Source organism: Vulpes lagopus, chromosome 8, assembly GCF_018345385.1.
Source record: "Vulpes lagopus strain Blue_001 chromosome 8, ASM1834538v1, whole genome shotgun sequence".
Lineage (NCBI taxonomy): Eukaryota > Metazoa > Chordata > Mammalia > Carnivora > Canidae > Vulpes > Vulpes lagopus.
Genome location: NC_054831.1, coordinates 39,701,057 through 39,720,642, shown reverse-complemented (window position 1 = coordinate 39,720,642; position 19,586 = coordinate 39,701,057). Strand labels below are relative to the sequence as shown.

The 19,586-nt window shown below is 33.8% G+C and overlaps 1 protein-coding gene across 5 annotated transcripts in view; it reads right to left on the bottom strand.

The window, feature by feature from the left end:
- The window catches only part of PAN3 (poly(A) specific ribonuclease subunit PAN3), a 134,646-nt gene that overhangs the window by 103,496 nt on the left and 11,564 nt on the right, over positions 1-19,586 (bottom strand). For all 5 annotated transcript variants that reach the window (XR_005989636.1, XM_041768301.1, XM_041768302.1 and 2 more), the window contains exons 2-4: positions 8,850-8,971; positions 8,013-8,079; positions 6,024-6,094 (exon numbers count right to left, since the gene is read on the bottom strand). Coding sequence is in view for 4 of the 5 variants with exons in the window: in XM_041768301.1 (XP_041624235.1) it covers positions 6,024-6,094; positions 8,013-8,079; positions 8,850-8,971 (260 nt within the window). In the remaining variant the exon portion in view is untranslated. The remainder of the gene's footprint in view (positions 1-6,023; positions 6,095-8,012; positions 8,080-8,849; positions 8,972-19,586) is intronic.

Sequence of the window (19,586 nt, the reverse complement as noted above, 5' to 3'; positions counted from 1 at the left end):
CTGTTGGGGTGATTAATATAAAATTAAAAACATTAATTTATGAAAGAATTATTTAAGTTTACCTTATTCCCTGAAACAGATACAGAAAATCATTATCAACATAAACAAAATCAAGTTTCTATCTGTCTGCCACTACATTGTGAGAAATCCCCAGAAAGACTTTCATCAAATTTGAAGCATGTGTTTGAGAAGCTGACAGCTATATGGGAAGAAGTAAAAAAAAAAAAAAAAAAAGTTGGAGGAAGGCCTGAACAACTCAAAGAAAAGATGGACATCCTCTGAGCAGCTTCAATGGGCAATTATAATACAGCCTGATCCACAGTGAGCCGCAACAGATATTTATTTATTAACAATAGTTAACAATTCCCAAACAACGCTAGAATGGTTTGGCTAATATCATGTATTACTACAATGATAACTACCATTTACTGGGCACTTCTGTGCTAGGAAATATATTTCATTTAGTCCCTGCCCACATGGTAGGCACAAGGTATTATGAGCGAAAACCAGAGAGCTTAAAGACACAATGATAATCAGCGAAGAAATGGAGATTCAATTCAGACTGCCTGGCATCCAACCCCAAACCCTAGAACTTTAACCATTATTTAGCACCACTGGGTTATTACTATTCTTACTGTTTGATGTTTGAGAAAAATAAAAATAAAAATTCACCAAGAGTGTATGAATAAGCTATAAATAGGAACCATAGGTGCTTCCCATAGGAACCTAGACTCCCAACAACTGAACCAAATCAAATCCCACAGAGACCCATATGTCTACAACTTCACCTACATCTGATTTAAGCTGGGATAGTACGCATTCCCACATCCTGGCAAACGGAGATGAATGGAGGTTTAGTCTACTCCAATAAAAGAAGAATAGCTCTGTTTAATTTGTAATTCTGAACACAATCCTTCATAAAAACATTACTCACATTATTATTTACTCATGAATAAATACTGATGTGGCTGACCTACGAATCTAAACACTAAGTAAAACAGTATTTGAGAACATCTACAAGAAGTTCAGAAACTGTAGTTTTGTAAGTGAAGTTTTATATTGCAATTTCCATAAAGATTTCAGTTATTTTTCACTATTTTCTCCTTTTATTTTTCCTGAGATCAGTATTTGATGTTCCAAAATAAACCCAAACATTGGAGGGGATTTACATTCCAAATTGTCTCTACCATAATTCTATTAATTTCTCCAAATTTACTTTAGTCTTTTCCATAAAAGAATCCTATTACAAATGCTCTCCAGTTTCCTTGTTACTCCATATTTTGTTCCCTAGACTACAACAGTGTAAAAGTCGTCTTTCAAAGATATTAGAACAAAAATTTTACATGAAAAAATTTAAATGTCAAATTAATCAGAAAACATACAATGTGTGTCACCAGTAAATTCTGTAATAAAGACGGCTAAAAGAGGAACATATGCTTTTGAGGTAGAAAAGAGTGGGAAGGAGGTTCTAAACTGAGATAAAGTATGGAAGGAAGCAGAAAAAGTATTGCTAGTGAACTTGGACCTCAAACAGAATAATCCAGAACTGGACCTCCACAACCTACATCTCACAAATAAACCACCAGCAAATAAGCCAAATCCCTTCTGATCTACTTCCCTCATCCTAACAGTTTTATAATCAAGAACAGAAGAAATAAACATGATACATCAGAAATCTCTGTCCCTTAAGCCTTTCAAAGACGTTAACTTGTTATTAAAACCTTAAAAATTTACAAAAGTGAAAATCTATTATCCCAATACTAGAAATAAAATGCAATGTCCAGGTAAAGCTGCATACTGATTGTAACATCATCGAAAGTACAACAAAAACAAGAAGTGTAAATGGCAGGCACCAGAGCCTTTTTTGCTTTAATGGGGGTGGGGGGGGGGGTTGAATAGGAAAAGGACTCTTTTTTTTTTTTTTTTTTTTTTTTAAGGAAAAGGACTCTTGATGGCTTAAAAAAGGGCAAAGAAAGGTTAAGAAAGATATAAAAGGGGAAGCCAATAATGCCAAATACAAATTCTGAAGGCTTCTCACTCTGCTTAGGATTTGTCTGAATCATCTCAGGTTGCCCTGCATTCACAGCTTAGCAAGAATACCTAGCGAGAGGTCATAGTATTGATTCACTTCATTTATGCATATCTGTATCTCAACATCTAACTTTGTTATAAACATGCTTTCTTCCCAAAGGATTCTTACCCAAAACTATCCTATTCTCTAGATCACACTTGTGATTTGGGGTTACTCTCACCTCTTTTTCGTTCAGGCCAGTTTGCAGCTTCATCTATCTTGCTGTTAAGGTTTCCTCACGTATTAACTCTCCAACAGATTAGCTCCCATTTTCACCAAAACTCCATCTCCAGTGTTTTGAGGGACTTATCTCACCCATAGAGTACACAGCTATAATTCAATTACAACCACTGCCACTCTTGGCCAACAACAGTTTTACACATTTTCAAATAATGGATACTTTCCCTAGCTATAGTATTAAGTATATCTAATATAGAAAAAAAAAAAAAAGTCAGTGCTTCTCAAATATCAGTTGTGAAAAATCACTTAATAATTTCCTAAATATCACAGCTGTATACTTAAATAAAGTAAAAGTGAGTCACTAGGAAAATGAGCACAGTTGGATGTTGCAGTATTATCAAATTATAGAAGTTTCTAAAACTGTACTTTGTTTTTTAACTTAACTCCCTATAGGCAGGTCACAAACACTTTTAGGACCAGCACTGGTCTCTGGACATGAGCAGTAGTCCCTAATGCACGTATTCTCATTATACAACTCTTCAGGAAGTTTTTCACACATCTAGCAACAAGAAAGCAGCCCAAATGGCTGTGAATCTGTTTAATATTTGTTTTTCACATCCCACATTTTACTCCCACCAGTCCCTATAAATCTAAGGCCCTCAGTCATAGTCTCTTAGCTCATCTATGATAGAAATTAAAAGTTTGAGCAGCCCTGGTGGCTCAGCGGTTTAGCGCTGCCTGCAGCCAAGGGTGTGATCCTGGAGACCCTGGATCGAGTCCCACGTCGGGCTCCCTGCATGAAGCCTGCTTCTCCCTCTGCCTGTGTCTCTGCCTCTCTCTCTCTCCTCTCTGCACATTCTCATGAATAAATAAATAAAATCTTTAAAAAAAAAAAGTTTGAAGATCCTATTTGTAATCAAGCAATACCTTCTGATTCTTTGCTTCTACATATTCCTCAACTTCAAAAAACCCAACTCAAAATATCTTTTCACCATAAACGCTCTGCATCTAGAGAATTCTCTGCTACTTAGCAATCACCAGATGTTTAAATTAGCACTAATTAATATAAGTAGATTCATGTATTGCCTCTTCCACTAGATTTGAGAAAAGCAGCAAAAACATCAATCCATTCTTGTTAAATTTTCCACATAACACACAGTAAGTCTAACACTTGACTGACCTGATCCCAATAATTCACATACTCCTCAAGCAAAATGCAGCATACCTGGCCCAAGGATTGGCCCCACTGAGATTTCCAGAAAATAATCTAGCTATGAAATAGTAGTAGGTATGGCCTAACTATCTGTTCTCTAATATCATTATGAAATAAAATGTCTCTGAATAATCATGATAGCCTGCCTAGATCAACCTAGAATTATATTTACATAAATTTTAGTTACTTCCACTAAAATTGCATCATTAAACAGACATTAAGAATTACTACAAAAAAAAAAAAAGAAAGAAAGAAAAAGAAAAAAAGAATTATTACAACAGGGCAGCCTGGGTGGCTCAGCGGTTTAGTGCCACATTCAGCCCAGGGCCTGATCCTGGAGACCCAGGATTAAGTCTCATGTCAGACTCCCTGCATGGAGCCTGCTTCTCCCTCTGCCTGTGTCTCTGCCTCTCTCCCTCTCCCTCTCTCTCTTTCTCTCTCTCTGTCTCTAATGAATAAATTAAAAAAAATTACTACAACAAAGGAAAGTCTACATATGCCTTCAATTCACAACATGCAGCATGTAATACTCTTATGCTAAGAGTTTTTCTAATACAAAGAAATTTTAAACCTCAATTCAACCATTAACAATGCAACCTGTACCAACATAGATTCCCAACTATACAGTCTGCTGCTAGGGAAAAAAAAAATCTCTTATGTCTCTTCATACTATTTTAAATATAAGTGAAAAGTGGCAAGAAAATATGGTCCTTCAAAGATACACTATGTGAACTCTGAATTTCTAAGTAAAGACTAACATGTAGATACTTTCAGTTTAGAGACACTGAGTTTTAAAGATGAAAGACGCCACAGCAATCATCCAGGCCACATATAGCATCATGGATATAAAGATTACACCCCAGGAAGATGGCCCAAAGTCACAAAACAAGAGATCCAGGACCTCAAAAATTGCAAGAGAGTGCTCATTTTACTTTATTAATTTGCTTCCATTCCAAATACTGAGGTCACATTGGTAGTGCATTTCCTTTTACCACTTTCTTTTACTAAAATGAATTTTAAAAGAATGGGCACTATATCCTCCTTTTTCCAATCTCCAGAAGTTTTTACTCTTTACTCAGAAACAAATGACAGGAGCTCTAACTCATATACTTCAACTTTACAGTATAGTCCATTAAACCCTCATATTAGGAACACTTTTAAGTGTTTATGTGCCATCCTAGCTTTACTTTCTACTCATACATCAGAAATGTGACTTATCACAACTAACTGATTATTAAAAATGAGAAAAAGCGATTAAGGGGACCCCTAAGACTACTTAAGGGCTTTGATTTTTCCTTACAGTAAATAGCTCCAGATAATTTGATTTCTATCTTGTATCTGCTTTTCAGCATTTCATAGTTTCCTTCCATATTAACAGAAGTGACCAGTTGTCACTTCTCACTATTGCCAATGAGCCAGCCTCTATCCAATTCTATTCCACTTCCACTATATGGATTCAGAAACTACATAATCTAATTTATGAGAATAGCATGTAAAGCAAGAGTAAATGTGTTCCTGATGACAGCCCAAAAGGAAGTCTATAAAATCAAGCCCACACATTTTAGTTTATCATTAAAAGCATTTTGTAGTTACCTCCTTGATCTTATCTGTTTCAAAATGGAGATAATAGTAGGTACATATGGTATTGATGTCATTTATACCTGACATAATTCTTGAGAATATCTAGTCTTCTTGAATTTCATTTTATACTACCCTCTGATCAGATACTTCCTAAGTGCATCTTAAACTTCTATCAGTTTCCTAAAATTAATATTCTTTATAATGGGGAGGGGTCTTTTATCCATTACGTAGGAAACTGAATTAGTTATAACACTGTAGAAATTTCCTCCAAAATTTAACCTCCTGAACATCTTTAGCTGCTACTGATCCTAACCAAAAATACCACTTTCTCTAGATTATTATTACTATTAACATAATGATACTTGTTAAGACTCAAAGGCATCAAACTACTACATAATTTTCATTTCTCCTTGTCACAGAACTAGTCCCTATAAAATACTTCAAAATCTATGTAAGGCCTATCAACCTCTATTTCAAATAAAATTAAATGAAATTTCTAACATAAAGAGATTTTAAACTGTTTTTAAACAGGTGAACCAATTCTGAAAAGTTGAAGATTTTTAAGTTTGCCTTGTAATTAGCATTCATATTAGGGGAGAAATCTTTGAAATTTAGACAAAGCAGTCAAAAAATAAAGTTAAACACGATCAGTGTGCCTATAAAGGGTCACATTAACAGCAATTACAACATTAAATTAGATGTTTTCTTAAAAACAGAATACATGAAGATAAAGAAAATGAGCAAAAATAAGAAAGATTTCATCCCTTCACATAAAAAAATCTCTATTTCATGTACAGAGACAAATAAAATTCTACATATATGAAATATACAAGGAAAAAGGCAAACAAAAGCAAGAAAAACATCATAATCCATAAAAAGGCCCCCCAACTTAAGAGAACATTGACCATTATATAGATGATGTCCCCAGTATCACCTTTATATTCCATTTAGTCTCATGTAAGTTTCAACTTCACCTACCTTTCTTCTCTGAGAGATGTTGAGGGCACCAAAATCATTAAACAAGGATGAAGCAGGTGAAGTTAGAGGATCTGGAAGGTAAGTTACATAAGTTTCCACACAGACAACTCAAGTAACCCACAAATGTAATAAATATTTAAATTGACAATGCTTATGACAGTAATAAAAATCATATATCACAGTAATAGTTAGATTCAATGCTTAAATTCAATGCTTAAATTAAAAAACATATAGTGGATGTTCAAATATTTTCTAAGTGAATGAAACACAAATTGGAGAATACGTCTCTCAGCCAGTATTCACTACACATCTAATCAGAAGCTATATGGATTAGGATGCATCTGTTTGCTTAGAACCAAAAGAACAATCAAATAAAGAAAAGATGACTCTTTATCATGTTATTAGGAATGTGTTTATGAAGAAAGTAAGTCTACTATAGTAAATGTTTGTATGTTTGAGACCAAATCATGAGAAAAATTATAAGGGGTGGTGAGGTGGGAGGGACAGTAAACCATACTTTGAGTGACTAGACTTGGATTTTAACACTTAGGCAAGGCCTTAAAACCATCTACTCCAGAGAACAATTTTTTTAAGTTTTTCACCAGTATTTTATATTCCTACTACAAATAGAGGTAAATTTTTAAAGGTAAGTTTTTAAAGACGGAAATACTACATGTTTCAAAACACAAACATAAAATTCAAAGACTTTATGGTTTCAAAGTTCTGTTACTCTGTGACCAGAAATTACAAACAAAAGTGTATCTCTAAATTGTTTTTCACGTAATACATCAGAAGAGTTTTTGAAAAGGAATGCATAATATACATGGAAATACTTTATTTTCTTTTTTTTTTAATACTTTATTTTCAATTCTGAGTTCCAGTTAATCTTATGTCTCTCATTAAATTATCTACAAATGCTAAAAACCATAGTAAATGTTCTCATTTAAAGGAACCTTAAATCTCTTCATAATGCAGTATAGATTGCTACTTAATTTCTCCATCTTCACCTGCCTGAATTTTCATAGTCTGGTCCTTCATTAGAATTAATAACAATTTAACAATGCTAAGAAAAAGCAGCTAATAAATTAACAAGATGTAAGATATTTCTATGTAATTTATACATTCAAGGCACTTATAAAAATAGGTAATATTCATCCTTTATTCTACTTTTGATAGCATTTAAAAGACAACATATAAACTATGAGAATGCTAAAAATATTATTATGCTACAAGTCAGTTTCTAATAATTTTATTCAACATTAAAATGTTCTTTTCTACAGCAAAAAAAAAGTTGAAACATGCAAATAGTGATAGAAATTTGATACACACCCATAAAATGTCCATTTCAGAAAATAATCAACATGCAAATTCCTATTCTCCCCATTAATAATAATTGACAACATCTTACTGATGCAGAGTATTAACACTCAATTGTTACATATTTTTTAAGAAACCATTTTTGAACATTTTTTTTAACATTTGTTTTTAAAATAGGATACAAAAGACACTTGGAAATTTCCTATCAAAAGCCATAAAAATGACCATAATCTTTGAAATAGTAACTCCATGTCTAAGAATGTTTCCAAAAGCATAAGTCTTGAATATGAATACAGATTCATACACACAGTCCAATATTAGAGTATAATACTTTAAAAAAAGTTTTAAAAAAAGCTTAGTAAATTATGAAATAAGTAATAGAATTCAATTTATAATGCTCAAGACAAGAAATACTCATGTATAATTTAAAAGTATACCTAATGCAACCTTAAGTATTATATCATGTGTATATTTAGCTAAGTATTATTACATACTCAGACATAAACATTTCGTAGAGTTATATGGAATCCAAATAATAGTTACTTGAGTGTGAAAATAATAGATCATTCTTATTCTCTTCCTTATACCTGTTTAAAATTTTCAAGATTTCTAAAATGAACATATGGTTTTTAGGGTCAGAAATATAAAACAGAAAAAGAGACCAAGTCTTACCATGGCCTGCATATGGCTTGGCACTGTCATTTAGAAGGCTTGGGGAACTGCTACTATTAGTCATTCTCTGAAAAACAAAATAGATACACATATCACTGAGAAATACAGAATTCAGAATATTCAACAAATTCAGACTCTGATTCTTCTGCTCTCACCCGGTTCTCACATGACTGACACTCTAATCCTCCTATAAATGTTGCCACATGGATTACAACAATTCATGTAAAAATTTCCAAATACTCTAACATATTAAATAAAAATTTTACTTACTACCTAGATATTTAAAACCAAAGTTGCACACCTAATTTGAATTTACACTTCCATAACTTATTATGATCGGGCAACAAACATGACTATTAATAAGTCTCTTTGTCTAAAAAATATAAAATTCCAGTATCCATCTGAGAAGATGTGAAGTGAAAATGTATAAAGTCAATAAATGCTTTCTAACATCCTCTCCCAAATTATATTACCATTCATACACCTTATAGATTCTATAGGAATCAGGCTATTCTCTGTTTTCTAAACATGTTCCATGTTTTTATGTACTCCATTGCCTCTAGTCTCTCCATCCTGAAAGGCCTTCACTCCATACCCATAAAACACAGAAAACATAGATGAAATAGTCTCTCCATCTATCCTCTACATACTCCACTGTCATCCCACCCCATTCCCCCCTGAAAGCTCACCCTGAATCCAACCCTATCCCATCTAACTTCATCACCTTCTAAACCTTACCTCCTAACTCAACAAATTTGTGAATAAATGAAGACTCTAGACATCCCCCACCACTGGAATAAACTTCACTGTTTAGTGCCATATTCATACTAAAGATACCTGCATCAAGGGATACTTTGTTTCCACTGGGCTTCCAAATCCATTGACTCCAATAAAGCTGGTGCTGAAATAGGAATCTGTGAGACTCGTATCAGTTAAAGCACCTCCATCTATTCCAGGAACTGAAATATAAGGAAGATTCAAGTATTTTAACCATTTAAAAGCACAAAATATTGATGCAGTTTCTATGTCTCTAAATAAATTTTAAAGTCTCAAATCTCTGTCTCATTTATTTTTATTTATCTGTTCATAACAAAAGGCAGGACCAAATAAAATTGGCTCAGCTCTAAAAATTTGTTCAACAATGCTCAAATTGACTGATTTCTTTCCCAGAGATACAGTAATTTATTTTATATTAGTTATGTAAGCACCACCAAGCATAACATGAAGGAACAAACCACACTTGCATTTCATTTTCCCATCGTTTTCTTTAATTTATAAGAAGACAGTAGAATATAACACACACTAAAAAAAAAAAAAAAAGAATATAACACACTGCCATTTCTCCTGTGAATCTTCATGAGAAACAGATGTAAATTTCTCAGGACTGTTTCTCCTAACACATCTTATGAAACAGACCAGCAGTCTCATATTAACTCCTAATTCAGTAAGAACAATTCTGCAGATGTAGCAATGGGATAGAGTTCAAGAATATAGACAAGCTGTTGATTTTAGGACAGATGAATACAGAATGACTGTAACTAGTAGGACAAGCCATGATCTATCAACAAAGTAATGGACAATATGTTGTAGACGCTACCTCCCAGTAACTACTTGGAATACTGCTATCTTCCAAGCTGCCAGTTAAGTATAGTCATATGCTTTACAAATCAGCTGAGCTTCAAGTAGATTGTCCTCTTCTAGGAACAACCTCTAAGAACCACTGAAACCACTCCAACCCACCCCCACCCCCACTAAGAAGAAAACTAAACTAAATGCTAATGGTTGAATATAGGCTGCTAAGATCTGAATGTCTGTATACCCACAAAATTCCTATGTTGAAATCCTAACCCCAAAAGACAGGAGGTGCTTAGGTCATGAGAGTGAAGCCCTCAGGAATAAAATTAATGTTCTTATAAAAGAGACCTACAGAGATCCTAGCCCCTTCAACCAAGTGAGAAGCAATAAGAAGGTACCTATTTATGAACCAGGAAGTAGATTCTTGCCAACCCCCTCATGAAATCTACCAGTGCTATGATCATGGACTTTCTAGCCTCCAGAACAGTGAGAAATACATTTCTGTTGTTTATAAGACATCTACCCTGTGGTATTTTATTACAGTGGCTCAAACTGACTAACACATAGGGATTCTTAGAAAGAAGCCTGAAGTAACTTTTAGTCTCTATTTTTAAGATTTCTCAAAATGTCCACAATTAAAATGTATTCCTTTTACAAGTACAAAAAGCTTAGTTTTAATGGTTCATATCTTTTAAATTAGTGTTTACAATTTCAGATATGGCTGAAGAATATAATCAGAAACACCTAAAGATTTTTGAAATTTTTTTATTTTATTTTTTTTCACCTAAAGATTTATATGTGAAGTTGTTCAATATGTCCATTTACACACAAGTATTAAAGTATTATTTTAATAACAAATTAGACATAATGTAAAATGCCCAATACAAAAAAAGTAAATTCTAACATATCTTTTGAAAGAATACTATGAAATTATTTAAAAACCATAAAATTAATGTCTGCGATTTATTTAATACTCCAGCAAATCAAAAACTGGGAGGGGAGACAAAATAAAAACTAGCAAAATGCTGGTCCGTGTTGAAGCTGACAGGGGATTATTATATTCTTGTCTTTACTTTTATCAAAGTTTAAAGTTTTCTATAATAAAAGGTTGTAGAAAATGAGAATAATAAATAATGGTATATAACATAACTGTTTATAATGTAAAGTGAAAAGGGAATGCATTTTTGTTTATAGTATAATTAGTATGCTTACATATATACACAGATTAAAATTTTAGTATATATTCTTATAATCTTGTGTCATTTGGTTGATTGAATGGGAAAAGTTAGTCTTCTCTCGTATTACTTTTCTATAATGTAATTATTTTCATAATGATGATGATGACAATGACAGAAATCCATAAAGGAAGAAGCTCCTATATTCTATCAAAACCCTTACAGCATCTATTATTTACCTTTTCCAATTAAAATAAAATGGTTTTCAAAAATAGAATATAATTTCAGTGTCAAATTATTTTTAATATAGCATTTTTATTTCGATGTTTTCAAATTTCAAATCTAATTTTCTCTTTTCTTCCTATGTTATATAGAAGCTAATGCAGTAAAACTATTATTAAACACACCAGAATTTAAGTATCTATGGTCGATGTCTTACCTTAGTAGATTTCAAGCAAGATTCACTGGACTAAAAATAAGCACCTAAGCATAACAAAATATTTGCAAAACAAATGAATATATTTTCAAAGAAAACATATGCATGACCAACAGGCACATGAAAAGATGCCTGGTATCACAAATCATCAAGAAAATACAAATTAAAACCATAATGAAATAATCCCTCACACCTGTTAGAAGAGCTATTATCAAAAGATAGAGATAACAAGTTTTGTAGAGGCCATGGAGAAAAGAGAATCCTGACCACTGTCAGTGGGAATGTAAATTGGTGCAGCCACTATGGAAAATAGCACGGAGGTCCCTTAAAATTTTAAAACAGAACATATGCTTCAGCAATCTTACTTCTGGGTAAAGTAGCCTCCCCTCCTCACTATCCAACCCCTCTGAGGTTTTGCTTTCCATAATTACCAACAGTAAACCTCAGTCAACTACAGGAAAGTATATACATACATATACACGCATGTACACAATATTTCTCAGTCATAAAAAAGAAGGAAATCCTGACGTTTCTGACATCATGGATAGACCTTGAGGGCATTATGCTAAGTAAAATAAGTCAGAGAAAGACAAACACTGATGTCCTCACTTACATGTGAATATAAAAGGTCAAACTCAAAGAAATAGGACAGTGGTTGCCAGGGACTGAGATGTGGGAGAAATGGGGAGATGAGAAAGTTCTGGGAATCTAATAATGTACACTGTAATTAACAAAACTGTATTATATACTTGAAAGTTGTTAGAAGAGTGGAGTTTAAAAGTTATCACAACACAAAAAAAGTAATTATGTGATGGGATGGAGGTGTTAACCAACCTTATTTGGTAATCATTTTGTAAAATATATTTGTATCACATCGTCACTGTACACCTTAAACTTACAGGAGTTATATGTCAGTATCTCAATAAAGCTGAGAGGGAAAAAATTCCACACATATATTTATATTTAAATTTTCCTGTTTTAGAAAGAAGAGAATGGGATTTGATGCTTCCAAGGGAGGTCAGGAAAATCATGAACCTATGATACATTATTCTATTCTACATAGAACATGAAGATATTAATCTTTTTTTAAAATTGCTCTCCTACTTTATGAGATGCACAAAGAGAAAAGGCATATAGAACACATTTAAAGTTTTAGGGCATGTTAATAGACTTTAATTATCAAAATTAGATAATTAAGAACTTTTCACTCCTTCAACCCCTTATTTTTTCAATCAACTTTTAAGTAAACTTTATACCATCTCTATGGAATAATAATTTACAATGCACTATAAGTAAGGCTTACTATTTCTATGAAAGTTCTATTATCAGGACACCTGGGTGGCTCAGGAGTTGAGCACCTGCCTTCGGCCCAGGTGTGATCCTGGAGTCCCAGGATCAAGTCCCACGTGGGGCTCCCCACATGGAGCCCGCTTCTCTCTTTGCTTATGTCTCTGCCCCTCTGTCTGTGTGTCTCTCATGAATAAATAAATAAAATCTTTAAAAAAAAGTTCTATTATCATCTCTATTATTATAATAATAGAATACAGAATAATAAATAATCAATTCAACAATCACTGTGTAGATATGAACCTCACTCTGAATGACAACTGTGGCAAGGCTGGTATTATTTTATTTTGCAGTTAAGTAAACTAACTGATTTAGGGAGTTGAGAAAAGCTAGTAAGTGACAGAACTGGAATCATGGCAATTAAGAGAGGGAATTAGAAATCAAAAGATGAAATTTCAAGCCTGCAGTTTTAGAATAATGAGACATTCAAACTTTGAACCAAAGGATCTTACAGTACCTAAAGAATCAGAACTTCTACATCTGTCAGCAGTTACCTCGCCATTGTTAACATATAAATATGCATGATGATAACTCACTTAAAAAAAAAATCCTCACAGCTTAACTAAATAAATGCTCTCCTTCATCTTCAGGTTTGTCACCTCTTGATGAAATGGGTTTAACTTTCCAAAAACATCACAATAAATCAACGTTACCCAAAGGGAATTCTAAAGTCAAATAAATTTGGAAAAGACTGGAAACAGTAAAAGTAAACCCATTTCTTCACTACATAATTTCTCAGAGCCTATGTCTATATATAATGTGAACTGTGACAATTTCAAAAGGAGAGTACTTCCCAAATGTGTGTAAGGAATCCTTTCTACTTGAGCTGCTTGAGGGGTCTTTAGTCCCATAGAACACACTCTACAAAAAGTGACCCCTGAAAATACTGTATAGTTTTCCTCTGCCAAAAAGGACATCACAGAGAAAATACTGCCAAAGGTTACCCAATGTGATGAAATCCAAACTTCTTAGTCGGATATTAAAAAGCCCTCAACAATCTGTTCTCAATCCATCATTTCCCAAAGGTACTAGGTTTGAGTCTCAGTTCTACCACTCACTAGCCACAAAGTGTTAGGCAAAATGCTTATAAAATGTAGATTATACCATTACTTGTAAAATGAAACTCATGCCATCCACTCTGCATACTTCAATGAAAAATTATGAAAAACAATGAAACAGTATCTTGTAAGAATCCTGATGGTTGCACAACTCTACAGTGTAATCTACCAAAAACTGAACTGTACACTTACAAAGCTTGAATATAGCATGTAAATTGTATTTCAATAAAGCTATTTTATAAAATCAGTGGAGAATAAAAGGAACTATTCAACAAATAGACTTAAAACAACTGGGTATCCATCAGGAGAAAAAAATGAATACACAGCTATTTCCAAAAGACCAAAGATTATAGTATAATAAAAGTCAAAATATATATGTACATCTACTATAAAAAGATGTTTACAATAATCATAACATTACCAAATTCCCTCCTGTGGTCAAAAATTATATACTCACTGTATTTTGAAAGTCTACATTTTACAATATGGAATACCTCAATTCCTACAAACACACACACACACACACACACACACACACACACACACACTCCTCTACGGCTATGTTCTTCAAGACCCAGATATATGATGGAAAATTTTTAAAATACTTGAAATTAGAGACACTGAGTTCCAAACCTACTTTTGCCACTCATTAGCTGTATGATCTTGTGCAAACAATCCTTTAAGTTTCATTTCTTCATCTGAAAAAGGCAATACCATCTCACTCATAGGGTTGTGACAGGGACTCAAGTAATGTATACAAAGTGCCTAGTATCCTGTCTCATAGGTAATCATAAATGTTTTCTTCCTCTTCTGTCTCTAGGATGTATTGTCCAATCATTCCAAGCTGTTAAAATCTCTACCCCTTACCAAACCATTTATATCATTTATTTGACTAAAATATATATGTTTCCTTTGACCAATCTTTCATTGCTGTCTTCAACTATTTAAATCTTTAAATTCGGGAACCCTGGGTGGCGCAGCGGTTTGGCGCCTGCTTTTGGCCCAGGGCGCGATCCTGGGGACCCGGGATCGAGTCCCACATCGGGCTCCCGGTGCATGGAGCCTGCTTCTCCCTCTGCCTATGTCTCTGCCTCTCTCTCTCTGTGTGACTATCATAAATAAATAAAAATAAATAAATAAATAAATAAATCTTTAAATTCTTACAAGTTTCTGTACCATCTACCTATCTAAATTATCTGTTAACTGAGATTTAGGACTACTTCAATTTTTTTTTTTTTTTTGGTATTCCCTAATCCAGTAACACATTAATATAAACATTTATTTATAGTTAAGCCATTTTTAAAAATTGGTATGTCTAAAAGTTGATAAAAAATTCACTATATTATGATTTTCAGATCCAATCTTCATAAAACACCAATGTAAATGGTATTATTGCCTCCAATTTTCCTGATAAAGAAATTTAGACTCAGAGTTACTAGATAACAGTAGGGTGGATGCAGGCCCAAGAAACAGAGGCTCCTCCACCCACTCAGCAGACAATGGCCACCAACCTTTTAGTGCAGACTCTGAGCACCAAAGACTTTTTTTTTTGCCAAGGCTTTTTTTTTTTTTTTTTTTGCCCATGAGATCTGCTTCAGCCAGATGCCAACTATTTATTGGCCTTTGACTGTTTACTTGTTTGCTTATTTTTAAGTAGGGTCCATGCCTAACACAGGGCTTGAACTCAAGACCCTGAAATTCAAGTCGCATGCTCTACTGACTGAGCCAACTAGCCTCCTCTGACAGCATATTTGATCCAAGTCTCAGTTTCCTCCTCTGTGACAGAAATAATAACATCCAGGGTTGTTGTAAGAATAATTCAATACACTGGCATGCCAGGATGATATTATGTGCCTAATGGTTACTTTTATGGTTATCATTTGTATCCATTTATAAATTTATTTGTAAAAGTTATCTTGCTTTTTCTGAAGAAAACCTAACATATTCTTTGTACAAGATGCATTAGGGGAAATTTTTCATGCAGTTCTCTAGAATTTTAATATAAATGATGAAAAGGTAAGCTTGAACATTTTAGACATGTTACAAAACCCACAGTAATTGAAAGAAAAGACTCGAACCCAAATCAAGTGGCTGGGCAAGACCTACTTGTCTGTTCAAAGCATTGGACTTCCCTCAAAAGGTCACAAACTACGAAAAAGTCCAAGGGAACCATGAGAAAACAATAATTAATGGCTACAAATACTGTATTTCCATCCTCATGATAAAGTTTCTGTGCGGAACCATAAAGAGATCAATTCCACATTTCAGATTCTCCACCCAACTCTGAAGCCACCAACCAAACATCGGTGATAACTATAGAAAACCAAGACCTTAGTAGCAGAGGGCATCAATCATAAGTCAAATGTAATTTTATGAGCATTATCTCATTTTTTGCCCACTCAACAAATTGAACTGTATCCTCTCAAAATTCATGTTGATGTCCTAACCTCAGCATCTCAGTATGTTCCCTTATTTCAGTATAGAATCATTGAAAATGTAGTTAAAATGAGGTCATGGAGGTGAATCCTAATCCAGCACGACTTTTTTTTTCTGGTTTCACCATGAGTTTCCTTTTTCTTTTTTCCTTCTCAAGTTTTTTATTTAAATTCTAGTGAGTTGACACTAATATGACTTACGATTTTATAAAAGGGGAAATCTGGACAGATGCACACAGGAAGAATGTCTTGTGAAGATGAAAGCAGAGATCAAGGTGATACTTCTACAATTCAAGGGATGCTACAGATTGCAGGCAAACCACCAAAAGTTTGGTGAGAGGCATGGAAGAGATTATTTCTCACACCACTGAGAAGAAAGCAACCTAGCTAACACCTTGATCTCAGACTTCTAGGCTCCAGAACTGTGAGACAATAAATTTGTTATTTAACCACCCCTCCAAATAAAGACATATAATAAAAATAAAAGATTAAACAGGGGATTATTAAACCAATAAACATAAGCTAAGGAAAAGTAACTGTTGAACATTAAGCTCAGAGTTTCTAAGTAGCCAAGATAAGAAAGAAAAAATGTTAAGTTAAAAATATTCACCTAATAAAATAACAAATACCAATTTTTTTCAAATACCAATTTTTTAGAGCAAAAACATATCCTAATACTAAGCTCTCTGAATAAATTTTTATAAGGATTTTTGTAGAGTACTGATCATCATGCATCTTTCATATAAGTGAAAGGAAATTTTCTAGAAATATTTTTTTTATAATCATTCTCAACAGAAGTAGAAAACATGGTATTTTTTATATATATATAAAGATTTTGTTTATTTATTTATTTGACAGAGAAAGAGCACAAGCATGGGGGAGCAGGAGAGGGAGAAGCAGGCCCACTATGAAGCAGGGAGTCAGATTCAGGGCTCACAATCCTAGGACCCTGGGATCATGATATGAGCTGACAGCAGATGCTTAATCAACTGAGCCAACCAGGTGCCCTGAAGACACAGTATTAAACTACAACACAATTGAGATAATAAAGAGCTAAGACTGTTATTTAAGTACTTCCCTTTTTAGCCATTTACCTAGACCAATCTTGTCCTCTTGAATTCTCATCCTTTGCTTTTCAAACATTCACTTCTGGTTCTGATAGATTAGAGAGAGAGAGAGAGAGAGAGAGAGAGAGAGACAATAATACCATCTGCCATGTATTGTTTATACACACAATCTCAACAGTCCTATAAGATATATATCATTATTGCCTATTTTGGTGGCAGCACCAGAGATGAAATTTGAAACCAGAACTTACTTCAAAAAGCTCAAAAATCACAATACTGAGAGGAATGTACCTCTCAGTCATTCCTATAAAATCAGTCTCACTACCTATTATTAAAAATCTTCAAGTACATGTGTGACAAATACTTTTAAGCTAAAAACTTATTTATCCTTAACTCCTTTCTTTCTCTCATCCATCCCCTCAAGTAGTTGCTTCACCAAATTTTCTCAAATGCTCCCCCTGTATTTCATTTCTACTTGTCTAAATCAAGTCCCTAGCATTTTTCTCTTCAACTGTCACAAGACTACTCCAAATCCTTTGATATCTCCATCCTTAGAAGCCATAAACTCTATGCTTATCTCTTTAAAACATAGATCTTATCACTTCACTTAGCATAGGCTGGAAGGGCTTTCACAATGTGGCCACACAATCCATCATCTGGTACTGCTCTCTATAAAATAGCCTCTTCTCCACATCAGGTGACTACAGAACAAAAGCACGCACAATGCTCTCTCTCAAAATCTGTGTCCCTGTTGTCATCTGCCTAGGATGCCTTTCTTTTCTACCAAGTATACTTCATACATCTTTCAAAAAATAGTTCAAATATTGCCTCTTCATGAGACCTTCCAAAGTATACCTGAATAGTTTGTTATAAAACTTTATACCTATAGTATACCAGATCATGCTAAAACTTATACATTTCAAAATCCTTTACTAGACTATGTAATCCTAAATGGCCAGAAGCATGTATCTTTGTATTCCCAAATACCAATACAGTATCTAGCACAAAAGCATTCAATAATGTTTGATAATTAAACTAATAAGAGTACACATTTACCAGTCATCTACATAAAATATCAGACCTCCAGAGGCAAGCTGACATTGTTTGAAAAACTGTTAAGTTCTATCTGGCAAACTGGCCCTAATGAAAGTCATAATTCATCATACCTCTGCACCAACGTAGACACAGCAATGCCTATGGGAAGACAAAAAAAATCCTGAAAGAACAATTTTACATAGATCAAAGTAGCTTAACAAGAGCTCAGCTGAGATCCTAGTGCTCCTCACTGGAATATACACAGTACACTGTTTTGAACTGAAAATTTAAGATATAATTTACTACTTAATTTCCAGAATCAGAGAGGAACTGCAGTGCAGCAAGACTCATAAAAACTCAATTCTGAGGAGCACTACAATACTACAGGCCTTCCAGGATACAGTGGCTACAAACCTTACAATAAATAACTAAATAAACTGGGCTCTCAGGTGAAGCTACTTAATATTTAGTCCTGTGCCTTTGGTACGTATTGAAAAATGTCTTCCAACAAGACAGTTCTAGTTTAGGATCTGCACCAGGATAATTGCTTTTTCTGCGTGATCAAAATCTGCCAATAAATAAATGTTTTGAGAAGTCTTCCATTGTTCTTGTTTCCTCAATAGAGTAAATCAGAATAATAGAAAATGTATTCCTAAAACTGGCTTACTCCTTGTGCAAAATATTTGTGTAAGATCATCCAAATCTATGGTTTACTAAGAATTTAGAAGCAGAGTTGAGGTTTTTTAATAGCAATTATCATCTTTTAATGAACTATAAAATTTGGGGGGTTATGTTTACAAATAACTGCCCACCCTACGCATTAAAATAGAAGGCCCACAAAAGGAAGGAATCTTTCATTTATTGGTACTAATGTATCCCATGAATCTAAAACTAGCTGACACAGAATAAGTACTCAGTAAATGTTTGTTAATCAAATAATTAAACAAAATGAATGAATCTCTACTTTTAGACCTAATTATATTAAGTTGAAAGTTTGCCAAAATCTACGTTTTTCAAATACATGATTTGTTTACATTAAATCTTTTTGTGATATATATCAGAGAACTTTACTAGAATATTTTTTTTTTAATTTTTATTTATTTATGATAGTCACACAGAGAGAGAGAGAGAGAGGCAGAGACACAGGCAGAGGGAGAAGCAGGCTCCATGCACCGGGGGCCCGACGTGGGACTCGATCCCGGGTCTCCAGGACCGCGCCCTGGGCCAAAGGCAGGCGCCAAACCGCTGTGCCACCCAGGGATCCCTTTACTAGAATATTTACTTTAAAAACGGCCTTGATCATTTTTCCAAGCCTTGGGAGTAGGAAGAAAATTCCCTGTCCCATCATCGTCAAGACTCTTCCTCAGAGATAGCTGACACTGTTATAATTTATTTTTATTTTTATTTATTTATGATAGTCACAGAGAGAGAGAGAGAGAGAGAGAG